We start from the raw sequence: 18,702 nt of genomic DNA, 5'->3' as shown, positions 1-18,702 counted from the left end.
CCGGCGGGGCAGGGGAAGCCGATGACCCCCAGGGCTGAACTCTTGAACCCGCGGGCCGCCATGAACCGCACCGCGGCGACCCCGCCTCACCCACAACACACACGGCGGCATCCCGCCCCCGCCCGTGACGTCACACGCCCCGCCCCCGCCCCGCCCTCCCGGCGAGCTCCCCCCCTCCCCGCTGCGCGGAAATCTCGCGGGATTATGCTAACGAGCCTGTCGCCGCGCCTCCCCTCCCCTCCCGCCCTGCGCCCTCCGCCTGGGTGGGTGAGCGAGCGAGGGGGAGCGCGGTGAGTGCGGGCCGCGGTGCTCTGTGGGATACTGGCGGTATATAGTCTATCCTCGGTGCGGCGTTCGCGAAGGGGGCCCGGCAGGAGCGGGGTATGAAGATGGCGGACGCCAAGCAGAAGCGGAACGAGCAGCTGAAGCGCTGGATCGGCTCCGAGACCGACCTGGAGCCGCCCGTGGTCAAGCGCAAGAAGACCAAGGTGAAGTTCGATGACGGCGCCGTCTTCCTGGCCGCCTGCTCCAGCGGGGACACCGAGGAGGTGCTGCGGCTTCTGGAGCGCGGCGCCGACATCAACTACGCCAATGTGGACGGGCTTACCGCGCTCCACCAGGTCGGTGCGGGGCCGCGGCCGTTGGTGGCGCGGGGGGGGGGGTGGCGGGCGAGGCGGAGGAGGAAGGGGCCGGCGGGGGCTGCTCTCGGCCCCGCTGGGGGGTGGCGGGGAGGGGCCGTTCCGCGGGCCCGCTGCCCCCCCCCCCCCCAAAAAAAAAAGCCGCGGGGAGAGCGGGGCCGAGCCCCGCAAGAGGGCGGTTGGGCCTCTCCGGTGGCAGGGAGGAGGCGCCGCCGACCCTCTTTCGCTTTCCCCGCTTCCCCCCGTTGGCAGCGCCTCCCTCGGGCGGGGCGGCGGGACCGGCCCGCGGTGTCCCCGTGGGGGGACAGGTGGCCCGCGGCGGGGCGGGAGGTGCCGGGCAGGTGAGGGGGCGGGCTCGCGCCGGGGGTCGCTTCTCCGCGCTGCCTCTGCCCCGGGATTTGGGGAGCGATTTCCTGATGGCTCCCTTCCTGCGAGCCGTGCTGCCGTGTAGCTGATGAAACCCGCTCTTCTGCGCGTGAACAGCCGGATCGCTTATTTCTCCCTGGTTTCTAAGGGGAACCAGTGTTTTGTTCCTAATATAGAAACGCGTATCAATAACAGCCTGGCTGCTTTCTCTAGTGATGGCTTCTGCCGCAGTGTGAAAGCTGAACTTTAAGGGGAGCAGGGCTTTTACAGTTTTCTTTGCTGGAGAGCTGTAAAAATGAATCCATACTGCTTTGTTCTTTTTTTATTTTTTTATTTTTTGGTACTGAGGAATAACTTTCATTTGGGGCAGGGGGGAATGGAAAGGAAACTGGCTGTGAAGTTTCCTCAAAATGGATGCTTTGTGCATGTTGAACTTCATAGCAGTCTGATTGGAATCTCAAAACGTTAGCCAAATAAGGAAAGGCTGTGGCAATCCGGAGATAATGCGGGTTTGCCTGAATAGTTTTTGTTTCTCTAGCAGGCCAAAAGCTTCCACAGAATATTAAATTCACTGGATATCAAACGAGCAAAAATAATCTTTGACAGGCTAACTTTTTGTTCTTAAGTTTAGAATTCGTTCAGTAGTTCAGAAAAAAATCTTGATGCGTACAAGTTCTAGGTAGGAATATTCCCAACGTGGTTAAGCGAAGTAATTAGGATGCTGTATGTCACTATACTGTGCTTTTCTTGAACAAAAATGAGGTGGTGAATTTAATGTATTAATGTATCCATCTCATGTAGATTTTTCAGGGATACAAAGTTCTACAGATATGTAAGTTGTTCCATAGTAATGAAGACGCACTAGATAAAGCAAAAAGTAGTAAGTTTTACATCTTATGTTCAGAATTTGGTTCCGTTTCCTGTATATAAGCTGTCACTTGCTCCCCTATAAAGGGGATTGGTTTACTTTCAGTTGTAAATTGAACTGAAAGAGTGAATGTGTGTTGTGATTAAGTCTGTCAGAATGTTACTACAGCAAAGTTAACTAACTTCAGGCTAGTCTGTCACTTTATAGCAACGTTTTATATCTTTTTACTTCTCTAATCAATGATGATTGCTTCATGCTTCTAGGGAGCTCTATATTAGAAGTCATACCTTAGCTGGTTAGATCTCTGGGTCTACAAGTTATTGGACTCTGTGATTGGTAGGAAAGGATGACGTTAGGTTTAACTGTATTGTCAGAACAGAAGACTGATGATGTCTATCGTCACGAAATCTAGGTAGCATTTTCAAAATGTCTTTGATGCTGTATACAACAAAGCTCTCTTCAAGATTATTGTGAAATTATTCTGCCCCCTGCTCCCCTCCCTTTTTTTTTTTTAAGCTGTAGTCAGCTTGCAAATTGGATGAGCAAAGTCCAAGGAACAGATCTACCTCACTGCTAAAATTCATTTTCTCTCTCGTGCGCACGCTCTCTCTTTCTCTCGTCTTTTCTGGTCTTATGATATAAAAAGCAAGAAAAAAAAACTATTGTGAAATGATAGTTGTTTTGAGGCGGCCCAGTAAATGAGTGAATGTTGCCTGCTGCCCAAAAAATCACAAAACACCAACTCCCTGCCTGTAATCTACTCTGCATAATTCCGCTTTATTTTTATCAGTATATCTTATATAGCATATTAGAAGAGAATGATAGGTGTCAATCCTACATGATGTAGCCTATAACATGAATTCATTTAATTAAATTTGGCTAGAGCACAGAACAAAGCTATATCCTTTCAGAAAGGAAACCTTCAAAAACGTAGCACTCTTGCTGATGCTGTTTTGACTGGGTAGTGTCAAAGCCGCTGTTGTTGGATTTAAGACTGCCACAGTTGCCTTTACGTTGTTGCTTGCGGCTCCCCCCCCCCCTTCTTTTTCATTTGCTGTCTGTCAAATCCCTTGTAGGTGTTACTGCTTTGCAAGAATACATTTATCAGCAAAGGTGAAGTGACTCTTCTTGTTCGATTGTGTCTTTTTTTGACTTGCATCTAACTCTTGATAGCTGCATGAGAAAGGGGGAAAAAAAAGAGCAAATGCATATGCCCCTCTGAAATACTATGTTGAACCTTTAGTTGTATTGCTCTTCAGTCTTGGATGTTTTTCCAACTAGATGTGACAGTTGCAGGAAAAGGCTTAAGCTATGTTTTCTTCTCCGCAGTCCAGATGGCTGAAAATGCTGAGGGGAAAGTACCATTAATCCTGAAAGTCTGGTGAACTTCAGCTCTGGTCTTAAGTGGAGCATCAAGCTTTGTTATTAAAGCTGTTAGCTAGACCGTTCCATTATTAGTAGGGTAGAATCATATTGGCATTAGAAAGATATATGTAGGACTGTTTCCCCTAATGCATACCACAAAAATTTACGACTGGCTTGATAGCTCAGCGAAGGAAGAGGGGGAGTATTTTCAGGTACTTCTTTCCAAAATCAAGCATATGTGTGTCTCCTCCCCTATCCTCTGTAACACCTACATCCCCTCACTCACCTCTCGACACTGCTAATGGGTTACTTTATATTTGATTGTGTAGAAATTGTAGAAATGAGCAGATTTGGGTGTTTTATCTGAGGACACATCAGTTAAATTCTTTCCTCTAGCAATCTTAGGTTAAATATCTCACAGAAGGAATTAAAATTGTCATTAGATGATGGTAATTATTCCTGTATGTAATGCCTGATTCAAATGTCATTCTCTTCAGGAAGTTGTGTTAGCTTTCATTCAGGTTGGGCCTTCAGCATAAAGGACAAAATCAGGTATGCAATCTTTGTGTATGTGTGTATATATATAAAATAAAAAAAAAATTTTAATGAGACTTTGAATTTATTATCAAATGTCATTAACTCTGGAGGTTGAAGTTAATTATATTCTTAAATATTGCATTCCCAGACAGTTGTCACACAGGATGAGATCTAACTTACAGATAGTGCAACTTTCCTTATCTTATTTTGCCAGTTGAATGTAAGGATGAAAGGAAAAACAGAACCCAGAGGTGAGTTGTGACCTCACAGACTAATAGCTTCTGCAGAGTGGGGGGAAAATATGTTGAAATAATGTTAAGAGGAGACTGTATTAGTGTCAATAAAATCCAGTTACTTCTAGAGAAGACTGATTTATTAAGAGTGGGATTCAGTTCTACTCTCTTAAAAGCTTAGCACCTAGCTTTCCTTAGAGTTTGGACTCTCTCATTCCCTGCCCCCCTGTAAAGGAAGACTTGGATCATTAGCTCTGATTGGTGAGACTCATTGCCTAAATGACTGAAAAGTAGTTTGTGTAAAAGTTATGTAGAGCTTTGTACAGGAAAGAGGAGTCCACCCTTTCTGGACAGCAGTGTGGGGAGGGACCATGGTGTCAGCAGGTTTCTGAAAGGCTGGATTTCCTGTGCATGCCGCTCCCCTGAGAGCATGGGGTGTGTGCTGTGGAGTACCTGCATACTCTTGATAAAGAAGGCAGCTGAGATTAGGCTGCAGTTCGGCATGATGACTTACACAGACTGCTCTCTGGCTGCCCTCTTTCTTCAAGGCTACTCAGGAGGTGGTAGCCTGATTTTTGGCTTCATGCCCTCTGAGTGAGGAGGGTGCTTGTGGCCAAGTTCCACCATATAGCATGAAAGGAGCCTGTCCTGGTCTTTCTTGTTCCTGAGGAGGGTACTGTAGTTGGCAGCAGGATGAAGGAGATAGTCCTGGCTGTTTGTGTGTATGGATCATGGAGTACTCCAAGTCTTGTCATTAGCGAAAGCTGAACAGTAACAGAAGCTCCTCAAGAAGAATGTGTGTGTATTTGTTTTTTCCAGTGAAGTACTGTTTAGAAAGCTCTCCAAGGGCTATTCCCTTCCTCTGCAAACATTGGTGTTTTTCTGCAACTCTTGAAGTACTGAATATATGTATGATGTTGACTGTTTTACCCACATTATAGTTAGGTATTAGTTTACAAACGTAGCAGTACGTGGTAACAGAAATTATTTGACGCTGCTGTTGTAGTACTGTACAGCACTGATCCATCAGTAGTAATTAAGATGCTGAGAAACAGTTCATAAGTGTGTCTCATTGAGCATGTATTCTTACTAACTGATCCAGGACCGTTATTGCTATCTTAAATCCCAAGCATAAAAGTGATGGAAATATTATGTGCTGGATAAGTAGTTCCTTCCTTTGAGGGAGTTTCTGTTTGTGTGGAACTGTCAGGACTCTTGAGAGCACAGTTGTAGTACCTGTTTATGATAAAGGTTATCACTACAGTAGGCAGCAACTGTCATCCTTGTTATAGCCTTAGAAACAGGAGTGAATGGGTTTTTTTAAAAAAAACCTCCCTCCCCCAGTATTGCCAGATTGAATCCCATTGCCTGAGAATTAGATAGAGGATATAAGCCTGCACTGTTGGGACCCTTTTGACAGATGATAACACGGGTCATATATTTGAGCTGGGGTCACAGAATACACAACATGTAAAGTCACAAGAGTGAAGGACAAGTTGCTACGGTCTTAAATGTCTAGGCTGTCTGCATTATAGCAGCAGCTTTCAACAACCAAGGAATAGGAAGGTATGGAAATAGCTCAAAGCTATCTTGGTAACCTTCCACCTGTGACTTCTGCTGTGCTTCTGTTGTGGAATGAGAATACTGGTGCATATGGTAGGTGTATTAATTCTTCGAGGCAGTCAGGTAAGAAGACTTCAGTTTGTGCAGAAACATTTGTGCTCTGTTATGAAACTGACCTCTAAATCTCATTGTTTGGAGGGAGAGCCCCCTACCCCAGCCCTCTAAAGCCATTGTTGATGATATGCAAGTGAGAATTTTGGATTTATTATGTTTGTATTACATTATTCTGATTTGTTTAATCCTCTCTTTGTACAACAAAGCTTAGAGAAACTGAGTCCTGAAATAAGGGTAATACTGATTTCACTCTGTGATTAGACTACAGAGGCATATTTGTTTAAAATTGTAATAGGAGTTGGTTCTTGTGTGGGCCATAGATTTTTCTCTCAGTAGTTGCAGTAGCTAGGTTCAGATTCTACAAAATTACTTGTTAACTTCCTAACGATAATGTCATCTGGGGGGGGGGGGGTGAGAGAGGGAGTGTGTGTGTGTGTGTGTGTGTGGGGGGGGTGTTTTTAACCCTTTAAGGTGGAGGCAGTAAGAGATCTGCTGCTTTATAATGTCTTGAGTGTAATAGTGGAAACTTAAGTGCTGTTTTCGAAAGAACTGCTGTGTGTTGGTAAATGAAACCAGTAATGCAGTGTTCTCACCTTTTTAGGTTTGTTATATCCAAGTGTATCTTGACCTCTTTATGCTGTGTCAAGTGTGAACTTGGGCTTTTTATGTTTGTTTGCATAGCAAACAAATATAAAATAATTTTCATTGCTATCTGTATTTCTAGTGCCTAATAAAATAACTCAACTTAATTCTAGCATATAGTCTAATATTATTTTAAGTATTTAAAGTGCATTTCCTTGTTACTATAACGGACAGATTTCATAAACTTATCCATCTAGTCATGGAGGAGGAATTTAACATTCATCGTCAGGATACATTCAGCTGATAGGGCTTTAATATTTACAGACACTAATGTTCATGGACAATTTCTGTTGGCCGATAGCTATGAATTTCACTGTAGCATTAATATTGCTTTTTACAATAAAGCTTCATCCATAGTTTTGTATGTATTCTGGCATATGCTTGGTATCTTGGAACATTCCTTTTGTAATAAATCATCAAAAGCATCTTTTAAAGGTAGATACTGTGTGATTATACGTATAAATAAAACTGATGTGAACGCCCTAGATTTGAGACCCTTTTTGATCTTGGCATCTTAGTAGCAAGCCACTCCATTACCATTTTGTTATTGTTTACCAAATTACTAAATTTGAGGTTATTAGCTTAATCTGAGGCTGGGAGACAGTGAACTAGGTAATATAAGTTGTTCATAGAGATAGGACTTCAGTCTTTCAATTGAGAATCTGTATTCCAGGCCTGAGGGTATATGCTAAGTTCTAGTTAGAACGGATGGTTTGACAGGCTTTTGGCTAGTTCTGTACTTGTTTATCCCTGCTCTCCAACAAAAGAAAAGTAGTTGTTACCTGGGCCATAAGATATGTACTGCAGCCTTTGAGGCTCTAGCAAACTGTTTGCTTTTTTCTGTGTTACTGTGATGCTTCTGAGGTGAGACTGACAGGGTGTGTAATTGAGGAACATGCATGTGTTCTTGCAGATACTTAGAATTTGTCCCAAAATATATTTGGACAGGTTAAGCTTAGACAAACTAATATGCTCTGAAATGAATATGGTGGTAGTTCTGGACAACTATGGTGTGAGTATATACTACAGGTCTCTTACAACAAAAACTGTAAATTATAGCTTATTACTGCCATACTATAGTACCAGTGAAGTATATGCCACAAAAGACATTCATCAAATGAAGACATCTACCTAACAAATTTTATATCAGTGCTTTTCAATATATTTTTCTTTATTGACCTGGATAACTGTAAAAATGTGAACTGGAGTGCAGCTGCAAGGCTGTGGAGCTGTTGGTAAGCTGGGCAGCTTCTGATGCTGCTGGATGGGTGGAGACATTCCAAGCTGTTTTACTTTTCTATATGCATTCCTGAAATGACAAGTCAATGGAAAGCATGGTATAAGAGTGGCAGCATTCCTCAGCTGTTGCCTTTCTAGTAGTCTCAAGAGAATGAGGATGGATCAAGAAGACAAAAGATGATCAGGGTACTTTGGGGAGGGGAAGAATGAAACACTTGGATTTTTTTAACACTTTATTTTGACAAGGCTTGATACTGAGCTTATCTTTTTCTTTTTTTGAGAGCACTAATTCAACCACTATGCTTATCTCGGAAACATTGAATTGTTGACTTCTGTGATTCACTAATGCAAAATTCTACCAATATGATGAAGTCCTTGGACAAGACTTTGTGCCTCATTTACACCTTGATGGTATTAGTACTTACCTCTGCTAACAGTATATCTCTAAGACTAATGGCTTCTAAAGGTCAGTTAAACTGAGTGAAGAGTGGTGTTGGCTTTTTGAAGAGGGTGAAACACTCCTGAAAAAAATCTGACCAGCAAATGCAGCTTTATTTTGGGCCTACACACAGAAGTAACAGTAGGTGTGTCCTTGAGATTACAATGGATCCTGTTCTAATTGCATCTGGAAACTTTACATTAAGTCTAAAATTAATATATAACACTACTTGTTCTGATACTAAAATAACTGTAAGCAATGCTTGTCACATGTCACAAATGTAAAAATATTAAAAAAAAAAAAACCCAAAAAACCCAAAACCCCTTTCTAAAGCCTTCTGCCGGGGCCAAGTCTCAGGGTCACAGGGTCGCAGGTGAGATGCAAGGTAGTGTAAGTTGGTATGTCTTTTAAAAAGACAATCTCAAATACCATTCTAGTTATTTTTCTGGGTTGTGGCTGTAATTCATGGTCTTGAGTTCAAAGTATTGCAGTTGCTTTGCTTTAACATGATCAGTCATGTGGGCCAAATTGGGACTACTGTAATAATTTCATTTCTATAAAACCATATAAACCAATAAATTTTTAGAAAGTTTGCCAAACTTCATGACTTGCTTCCACTTCTATTTTGTTCTACTGCTGCCACTTGAATTAATCTGGGCCCTAATGATAATGCTGTTTTCACTAGGAGTATGTACTTTGTCTCCTACTCCATGGAAAAACAGTTTAACAGTTTCTCTTTGTAAGAAGAATTGTTGTGTAATGTCAGTTTCTTGGCTTCTGAGAATAGCATTGCAGAGAGGGTGGGCTGTATTAATACAGTGGGTTTCTGTTTGTGAATCTTGCTGGATATGGCTTCTGGTCACCCATTTTCTATCTGCTTTCAGGTGATCAAGCAGAATGCTTGCCAACTGTCTCTATGGCTAAACTGCATGTGTGTGTGAGTGGTACTGAATACTAATACTGGTATGTCACAGTACTTATCAGAGATTTGCAGGTTTAGTAAGAGTAAAATAAGTTTCACCCAATCTCCACAGAGAGGTAACAAAGTCCTACTGCTTTCTCAGTACCTTCACAGATCCAGGAGGCCTTGTGCTTAATACTTAAGTTTGTGAAATACAGTAAAAGGCCACTGAAAGGCATGCAACTCTCATGCATTTTAGTTGAGCAGCCCTTGAACTTGGTTTTATTTAAATGAACAGAAATGGCAAACCACTTCTTCATGCTTGTTAAATGCAAATTTACCCACAGTTTACAAGGCTTTGGCTGGAGTTTTCTCAACTTCATGAGCTTTCTCTGAAATCACATTTATTGTATAAACAGGATTTACCTATACCACTTAACAGTGGTGAGACAAAAGGCTTCCTTTTCAAAAGAAAATACAAGACAATTTATTGTAAATGCTGAAAACTATGCTACAGTATTTTAGTAAAGCATCAGTTGCATCTTCTTAGCTGGGTCAGTAAAAACAAAGAAACCCCCTACACCCTCAGTCCTATTGTTTCCCCAGCAAGAGAGTGCTGACTCCTTAATGCAGTAAAATGCATAGATTTTAATTGTAATACTATGGTTCTAGCCCAAATGTCGTTCAGGGTTTCAGAACATCTCCTTTACTGTTTGTCAAAAGACTTAACTTCTGCAGATAAGTAGTGCTGGAAATGGTGAACTAACTGCCTCTGGAAGAAGAAGAAAAATTTTCATGTTAGTGTACAGACAGCTCCAGGTGTAAACCTAATGAATGTAAAACTAGGGGAAAATCTAAATTCATTACTAGATGGTAATAGCTTGTGAAAAGAAAGGTGTAAGTTGGAGGAACTGCAGTTGGGATCCAGTAAGAGACTGTCCTGAGAAAGCAATGCTTTGGCAACACCTACTAGTGCCAGATGCAACTGTAAATACTAATGTAAAGTATGAGGACAGAAGCATCCTCTGGGTGTTTATATTTAGAAATTATTTCTGTTAAAGAGAAGTTTTGGTTTTCTGGTTCTGGCTGCTGAAAGTAAGATAAGAGGTCTGGGGGAATTTTATCCTTTCCCTAGTTTCCTCTTGAGAATTGTTCTTGAATTAGATTATCCTAGTGCTAACTCTGTCTGTAGCTGTTCTTCACTTAAAACTAGTAATTCCTGACTAATTCCTTGCTAATTAGCTAGCTTTGCACCAGTGAATAGCAGTAGTAATCTAATTTCATGAGGATGTCCTTCAATGTGCAGTTCCAGTGTGTATAGAGGTAAAGCCAGCATTGTCTTATGTTTAGCTTGCTTAGAAAACTAAATGCAGGCTAGAAATTTTTCCTTTTTTTTTTTCCCCCTAGAGAAAACTGTATTTCACACAGTGATGATTGTAACCAGTCCTCTTCCCCCTGCCCATGCCGCCTGCCTATAACTAGGAAAAATAACACTTAGTGTTGGAAACTGATGTGGTGGTGTGGTAGGTTTGTTAGACTACTACTGTCTTTTTGTGGTAGTACCAATGTGTCGAATATAACTTCTCCATTTTCAGGAGGGGGAATGTGCAAGGGAAGATACTCATGTCACTGGGGGGAAAAACCCATTTTCATTTAGTTCATCATTCTGTGGAAGCTTGAGATATTGCTTTTAATAAGAAAAAAGAAAAATCTTAATTGCTAGAGTCCATTCAGTTTAAATTCTTGAAACGGCAATTTTCCTCTACTGTACCTAGAAAAGCAAAGCTATACTGTGTTGATAGGTCTGAGTATACCACAGAGGTGGTATACATTCTGTTTTGAGAAGTGTAGAAAGAAAATACTGTTAGTAAGCTTGAGGTGCTAGATGATTCTATGGCCCTATGGTAATATGCCTGAAAAGGACTGTTTGATTTATCTTCTTTCTATTTACAGGTTAGCTAGTATTCAGGTGTAGTTTGGTTTTGGTGGTGTTCAATGCCAGAGACTTCCTCAAAGTGTATAAATGACACACTGACTCCAGTGAGGATTTCATGCTCAAGCATGTTTCCTTCCCCACCTTTGAGGAAAAACTACTACTCTGAACAGTCTTTAATAAATACTGGTAAGAAAGCTAATATGGTTTTGAATAAAATACAGAACTTCTGTAAAATGACTACTGGAGTTCTGATTGTTTTTCTTAACTGGCAATTTCTGTTCCCAGTTGATAAACATGATGTAAAGTAAATATGAAATATCTAAAGATCAATTACCACATTCAGGACCTGGTTATATTTGGTAAGACAGTGCCCTGTAACTGATCAGATAGTCACTTTAAGTAGCTAACTTACTTTGCATCCACCAGTTGAGATTTAATAGGTGTGAACTCTTTGTCCAGTTTTGAGAAGTGGGTTGTTTCCAAGATGCTACAGTAATCATCAGTGATGGTTTGTATCAAGGACAGACTAGTTTCACCCCCCAAGAAGAAATAACTGTTCAAGTGAACAAGTTGCCATAGTTTACTGGAGCCTAATCACGAGCAGATTCTCTGGCATAAGGAACACCGGAGGAGAGCTTTTCTGGAGGTGTGTGGGATAACTCTGAGGGAAGGTTAGGTGTCAGCTTCAGTTTTGCTTAAAAACTTCACAAAAGCCTGAAGAGCCTATTAGAACAAAATACTTGACTCATAATACACTGTATTTTAAAAGCTGTTGATTGTTGGGCATTCTTTCATTGAGTGGCCTGTCCTGTCAGGAGTATATGCTACATTAGAATAAGAAAACAAGAAAATTTTGGGGTGGAGAAGCTTTTAGGATAGTAACCTTATTTAAGAGGATTATTTATTTATTTAAGGGATTTTTTGCAAAGCATGGTATAAAACTCAGAAGTATCAATAAAGGTGAAGGTCTGCAAACCTGGGAGGGTGGGTGGGGGGAATCTAATAAAACGCCAAATAGGACTTAAGGTGTAACTTTCTATTAAGAAGCCCTGTTGACATCAGAGCCGCGTGTTCTTCAGTGAGATAGTTTGTCGGCTACATAGAGGTATGACTCAGGTGTTTGCTCGAAAGAGCTGATGTGTAATTTTCCTCTTCTGGAGTTCCTCCAGGGACTTTGTCTCTCTGCAGCTGTTTGTTTACCTAGATGTATAATAAGAAATTCTTACTCTTCACAAGACACTTTGGAAACCTTTGGCTTCTTTTCTGGAATTTTGAGCACTTTTGAATTCTCCTCAGTAATTATCTAATATCTTTTCCTATAGCTAAATTAAATGACTTTCTCATATGAGAGAACTTTCTTCCCCTGCCGCCCTTTTTCTTTTCTTTTCACCCCTGTTCATCTTGCTTTGTCAAGTCCTGGTGTTGCTGATGATGTCTTAAGTAACACACTAGCAGTCTGCATTCTGTTAATACTTTGAAGGTATTTGTCTATGCAGATTTAAAAATAATAATAATAATAGTCTAAGTCATCTGACTTTGCCTGCTTTACTGCAGCTAAATTAGGCATTAAAATCCTTTCTTCAGGCCAAAAACTTGAACTTATGAAACAAAGATGATTTTTGCGCTTGGTCTCATGTCGTAGGCTGTTAAATTCATGGATGCACTTATCTAGGACTAGTGCATCACCAAATTTCTTAATACATTTTTGTAACTTACTGTGGTAGCTGCTTATGATTCATGAGACCCACAGTATATTGTGCAGTTGCATAAGCTGCTCTTGGCAGAAATCCTTCAATTTAGACAAAGATGGGTTTAGGGAAAGACAGAGCAGAAAATGTTCCCCCAATGATATGATAGAATAGTGGCAGAGGTAGGATTTTTTTTTTTTGAATCCAGATATACTGCTCTGTTTTCTCTTGTCTGTCCTCCTCCTCACTTGTTCTACTTGTGTATTAGAAACTGGATGTTAGCAGAAATTTTCTTTTTTTGCGTCTTATCTTTTCATATTAAACATCACTGCTTGCTTATTTGTAGCTTTTAGGGTTATAAAACCAGGCTCTGAATTCAAGCCTGCATCTCTAGTGAGCTACACAAGGTGCTGATGCTCATGGAGACCCAGTGTCTGTGGCCCATGCTTGCTTTGACTTCTTGCTCTGGTTGCAGGTCTGTTTTGTCAGTCATTCAGATGCAGTATATTTACCTCCCTACTGATCTTGACTTCATAAGAATACCTACGGCCATTCCCCTCCCTGCCCCCAATTGCACTAGAAGTTGGTGCCTTTGCAATATTTTAACTTTGTTTAAAACAATGAGTTGCAGAATGTGAGGAGTTGTTCCTATAAAGCCAATTATGTGAACTGAAAATTTTTGTGAACTCCTACTTTTGTTAGTCTCAATCTGTAGATCATGAAATGCCTCTGGCTCTTGATTCATTGAGAATATTGATGACTCTGCTAAGCTATTTACCTTCTTAATCTCGGGTATGTTTGGAGAAAGTCCAATTTTAGAAAGCTTCTGGCTTTAAAAAAAAATTTTTTTATAGGTGACATCTGAATTCTTGCATTAAGATGCAAATAATTTGACCAGCCTTACTGGGCACAAAGTGGTGCGTGGGTTTTCTGGTTTATTCTGAGTATAAGATTTATCATTCCAAATATTTCAGTGACTAACGTTTATCAGCTGGTAGAACCTGACTGCATGATAAAGCAGTACTTTAAAAAAACAAAACAAACACCCTTTTCCCCCCCCCCCCCCCCGAATATTGCAAAAAGTGGTATAGTCTCATGGTGGAAAATGTTATTTACCTCCTCCCCCCTCTTCAGTCCTGCAAAAACAATACTGATTCCAATTTGGAAGAGGACGTTGAAGAAAAGGAAGTTGCTGCTTGTAAGATTATGCTGACCAATGAAAGGTGAACAGCAAACTGCTGGTGACCTGTTAGAGTAACCAAGGACAGCTAATTTGTCAGTCCTGTCTACTTTAGGGGAGGAGGGGGATGAGAACAAGAACAGCACTTGTGAAAATACACCTTCAGGTTGGTGCAGTGTCTAAGATGAAAATACAATTCAGGCAGCAAGTTATTCGCTAAATGGATTGGTCAGTCATGCCAGGAGAGCCCTTGCTTTAGCCAGCAAGCTGTGCATTTCTGTAGCTGATCTAATATTTCTGGCTCCTTTGCTGTCTTGTCTTTGAATGTGTATTCTGAGGGAGGCCTGTTAAACCTGACAACTAGTCAAAAGTCTCAAGTTAACTACTTTGGCTCTGTCACGGCTTGTGTCCACAAAAGCAAGAATCAAAGGGAAGTGCTGCATCTTGCTTAATGGGAGATTGCAAAATGACAGATCAGACTGATTACGATAAATGCTACAGAAGTTGCAGTATAAAGTAAAGCTCAATAAAAACTTGTGCAGAAGAAACTGTAGCTGATAAACAACTGTGGAGAAGTGTTCTCTTTTGCTACAGAAATGAAAGGTCCTTGATCAGTAAGTATCAAGACATGATAGGTAAGAGCAAATGCCTGTGGTTTTGATCACTTACCTAGTTTTAAAGGTATTCGAAGGAGTTCAACTACTTTCTGACCCATCTCTTCTGTTTAGAGGAACTTTTAGCTTCCAGCCCAAAGGGTGGTAGGGTTTTTTTGTGTGTAAACAGACTGCTGTGATAGTTATGTGTTGTTGTAGGAGTAGGTGTATGTATTTTAATACCCTCCCACTTCACGTGTAAACTACACTTATGGCTAAGAATTCTTAACATGCTGAGTGGCTTTTCTTTGCAGTTATTAGCAGGAGATGTTTCCAAGTCATGCAGTTTATCAGCTGCCAAGTAGCATGGAATTTCTTGAGTTCAGGATTGAACAGGCAGGCATGTGCTAGAATCTCTCTTCAGATGTATACTTATGGTATAAATTAACCTGTAATATCTGCATGATATTAGTAGATCTGAATATATTTATATTTCTTTACTAGAATTTTGACAACCTTGATCATCCAGAGGTACAAGTGCTTAGCTGACTGACATAAAATGGATGGTTCAAGTTTTAGCTTTGTCTCAGTCTTCAATGCAATAAGCTTTCACAACATTCTTTAAGCCTGGTGTTTTAAGTGAGTATATTTAGCAGTAACCTTTCTTTTAGATGAAGAAAGTCCAGGCTGGCAGGCCTTAGCTGTAGTTGGTAAGTGGTATGCATATGTTCTTATACACATTACCTGAAGATAGAGGAGGAATTTTTGAATGCCATGAAGCTAAGGTGCTTATCCACCATTAATGTGGTTTGGGATTGTTGAATTTGTAAATTCATCAAATGCTTGAGCTGTTTAAAACTGTTAGAAGCAAATGCTAAGTTCTCCAGTAGCAGCTCAATCTTGTTAGCAAAATATTTTAACTTCTGCTTCAGCTGATGAAATTCTAGTACACTTGTTTTGATTAAACTTTTATTTATATTTATGTATACACGTGTGTGTGTGTGTATGTATGTGTGTATATATATATATAAAATATATATATATATATATATAAATAAAATTTTCCTTTTGTACTGGCATTAGCACATCCTTGAGCCTATAACCAACCATGATATGTAATCAAGGATAGCTGGATTGCCCTGACCTCCTGCAAGTTGGTCTCCTAAAATGGATGTTATTTATTTGCAGGTGGAAATTGGAGACAAACAGCTGTGAATTCCAGGAAACAAATACTATGACAAATTCTAACATTGCTTTTCTCTCCAACAGCCAAATGACAGTTGATCCACCATTTGCCACTTTGGTTTCCATCTGTAATTTAAAGAGCTATAGAAAAGTGGTTTGGTTTATTTTTTTTTTCCCCTGAGCCTCTTTCCCTAGCTGCCACCTCTTTGCTCCCTCTCCCATGAAACAGCACCCTCCCCACCTACCCTCCAAACCTTTTCCTCTATAGCCACTGTTTCAAGGAGTGTTTGACTTAGCATTTAATCAGGTCTTTCACACTGAGTAGCAGGAAGCTAGGATACCTTGACAATTTTGTGTTTGTGTACATGTTTTCTGTGCACACACCTGTGACTGATCACCTACAGTCTGAGAGACCAGTATAGAATTGCTGCATAGAAAGGACTATTGCAAAAATAAAAGTAAAAAACTAGGTGCTTTTGAATGACGTTTCTGTGAATCTGTGCTCTGCTGCAGCTCAGTGTAAATGTTCTTACCTAGATGGAAGCTTCTCTTCCATCTCTGATTCAACATTGGAAATTAAAGAAAAAAACTGTGTGAAATTTCGTTACTGCTGGTGCTAGTGGTCTGTGCACTGTCCATGAGGAACTGCTTATTTAAACTAGCAAATCTCTCATCTGAGTGATGTCTGTTGGATATTTTCAGGCTTACCTGAAAGCTTGCTATATTTTTCAGGTTTGGTGAAGGCTTGCTACTAGCATTACTCTGCATATTTTTTGACCAAAGAATTGACCCTTAAGCAAAAGTAGAGCTGGGAATATATCCAAGCAAACTACCAAACAGTTTTGCTTGTGTATTCTCAAGGGTCCTACGTAAGTCAGAAGAAAAATGGTGCAGCTTCCGTGGACTGGAATATGTCACTTCTGCTAGCCATATTCAAACTTTGCCTTTAGAGAAAGAGGGCTGAATCTTCCTGTAGTTGTCTCTTAGGGCTACAAAGAGACTGATATAATGGCATACATACACAGAATGATTGGGATTGGATTCCCAATAGCCACATTAGATTAGCAATTCACTTAGGTGAAAAGTGCTGTTCTGGAGGACCATTAAGAAACTGAAAGACTAAGCAGAACTGTGCTTGCTTAAAATGATAATGAATGCTTTCTATTGGGCCTTGACAACAAGAAGCTGCTGTTGCTTGGGGTTCACAATCTTTTGGATTAATTTCAGGGTGTAGACACTACAAACATGGTACCATTTTCTATTATGAGATGGGTCACTTAAGGTATGCAAAGTGCCTTTAGACACCAGCTATTGTGTGCCCAGGAGAATGGTCTAACACTTGCTTTTACCATTCAAGCATCTGGAGGATATGTCTGCTTAATCTCTGTCCAGGTATTTTAGAAGTACCTTTAGCTGGTGTAAAAATGGGAGGGGTTGTCTATTTCTACTTCAGAAGAGATGTCTTTAATCTGATTTATGTGGTTTTCAATTTATAGGTTATAAAGAGTTTTACCTTCCCTAAATCACTGGCCATGGAAGACAAGTAAATATACAGAGACTAGGTATTTACTGCAGTTGGCTGTTGGACTCTTCTCAGTTTCCTGCTATATTCCGGTTGGCTTTTCTTGCTTTCAAAGATATCAGAAGCCACTTCATCAGCAGCCTGTTCTTTGCTCTGGTCCTCTCTTAACTATGTGTTTTAGTAGACTTAGACAGTTGTATTGTACTGACTTCCAGAGCCTGAGGTCTGGTCTTCCCACTTCCAGTGAGACAGTGCAAAGGGGTTGTTTCCTGTCTAAAAACAAATACACAAGCTTCAATCTATTGAGCATGGATATGTTTATGTGCAGCCTTTTCCCAGACGTAATAGCTTATTTCTCTGGCAGCTAGACCAGCATGTCTGACAATCTTCCCATGTACTGTGTGGATAAGGAAGTTTGGACAGAAGTTGTGCTCAAGTGGTCTTAGTTGTTCCTGAAAAGCAGCATGTAGGAAGCAGAGAATGGACAAACTAGTGGAAAAGAAGAAGGGGAACAGCATACAGAATTAAAGGGTTTGAGGTGAAAAGAGTAATGAGTTTTGTTACAGCAAAATACTCTTCTGTTCTGCAGAGCAGCAAGGTAGAAATCAGTTCTTCATTTTTGTGCTTGATAGTAGATGAGGATTTATCTCATAAATCAGTTACTTTGCAGTACCTTTCTGGATTTTGCAGCAGTCTGTACCTTAGAGATTGTCTTTTTGATCACTCAAGACTGGGGCTCACTTTTTTCAGAAGGAATGTTCTTGCTGGTTTTGACTTTTTGTTGTCAAGGAAATGTGACACAGCTGTGCAAATAGGTGGGTAAGAAAAGAGGTATGGCGAGCTGGTCTGAGAAACTGATTCGAACAGGAGTATTTAATGAAAGTAAGGCTTGGTTTCTGTCTGCTTTAGATACTCGTTCCTGGAGCTGGATGCAGAAATTCAAAGTTAACCTGGATAGTTCTTCAGCAGTGCTATTTGTGGAGTTCAGGACCTTTGGCAGACTATTTTTTTCCCTGTTCCTTCCCCTCCTTCACTTTCTGATGGCCCCCTTTTTTTTTTTTTTGCTGCACTTGGGTAGATTTTTGACGATTGAAGCAGCAACCTTTTCCGGAACAGCTGAATTGCTCCCCAGACATGGATGTAGATTCTTCTGGAGCTCCTGGTCCATGCCTAGAGCTCTTAGGTGCTACAGTAATACAGATACTAGGAAGTTACCTGGCAACATAACTGTTTAATCCAGTAGGTTTGTGGAGGTTTTTTGATCCCACGATCTGCCTGATATATAGAGCCAGCAGAAATTCCTAATGAAACAGTGGCTTCCTTCTGTGCTCGGCTCTGTGCAAGCCTCTGAAGACATCGTTCCTGCCCAAGAGTGCCTTATAGTGGAGGATATATATGAAGTTTGGAGGGGAAGAGTACAATCAATACAGAAAGTTACACTAGCTTGCATTTTACTGACAGTTTCTTATTGGAGGACAATAAACTTTTGACTTATACAATCACATTAGAGGTAGGCTGTCCTCTGTTTGTTAATTGTACTTGCAAATTGTTGGGCACTATAGTAATATTAAAAGTGCACTGCTCATTGGGTAGGAATAATTATTCAGAATTTCTTTAGAGCAATTTTACTCCAACTCTTAAACTGTTTTCTTTTAAAATCTAGATTAAATTTTATGAAATGTGTGAAATTATC

At 40.7% G+C, this 18,702-nt stretch overlaps 1 protein-coding gene across 5 annotated transcripts in view; it reads left to right on the top strand.

Annotated features, from left to right (window-relative positions):
- The first annotated feature begins 212 nt into the window (after positions 1 to 212).
- PPP1R12A (protein phosphatase 1 regulatory subunit 12A) overlaps positions 213 to 18,702 on the top strand; it is a 129,932-nt gene continuing 111,442 nt past the window's right edge. For all 5 annotated transcript variants that reach the window (XM_026100413.2, XM_064509513.1, XM_026100412.2 and 2 more), the window contains exon 1: positions 213 to 620. In XM_026100413.2, the coding sequence (XP_025956198.1) occupies positions 499 to 620 (122 nt within the window). In that variant the 5' untranslated portion in view covers positions 213 to 498. The remainder of the gene's footprint in view (positions 621 to 18,702) is intronic.

The sequence above is a fragment of the Dromaius novaehollandiae genome, chromosome 1 (assembly GCF_036370855.1).
Source record: "Dromaius novaehollandiae isolate bDroNov1 chromosome 1, bDroNov1.hap1, whole genome shotgun sequence".
In the NCBI taxonomy this organism is placed as follows: domain Eukaryota; kingdom Metazoa; phylum Chordata; class Aves; order Casuariiformes; family Dromaiidae; genus Dromaius; species Dromaius novaehollandiae.
The sequence above is the reverse complement of the archived record's forward strand: the minus strand, read 5'-3'. Positions and strand labels throughout refer to the sequence as shown.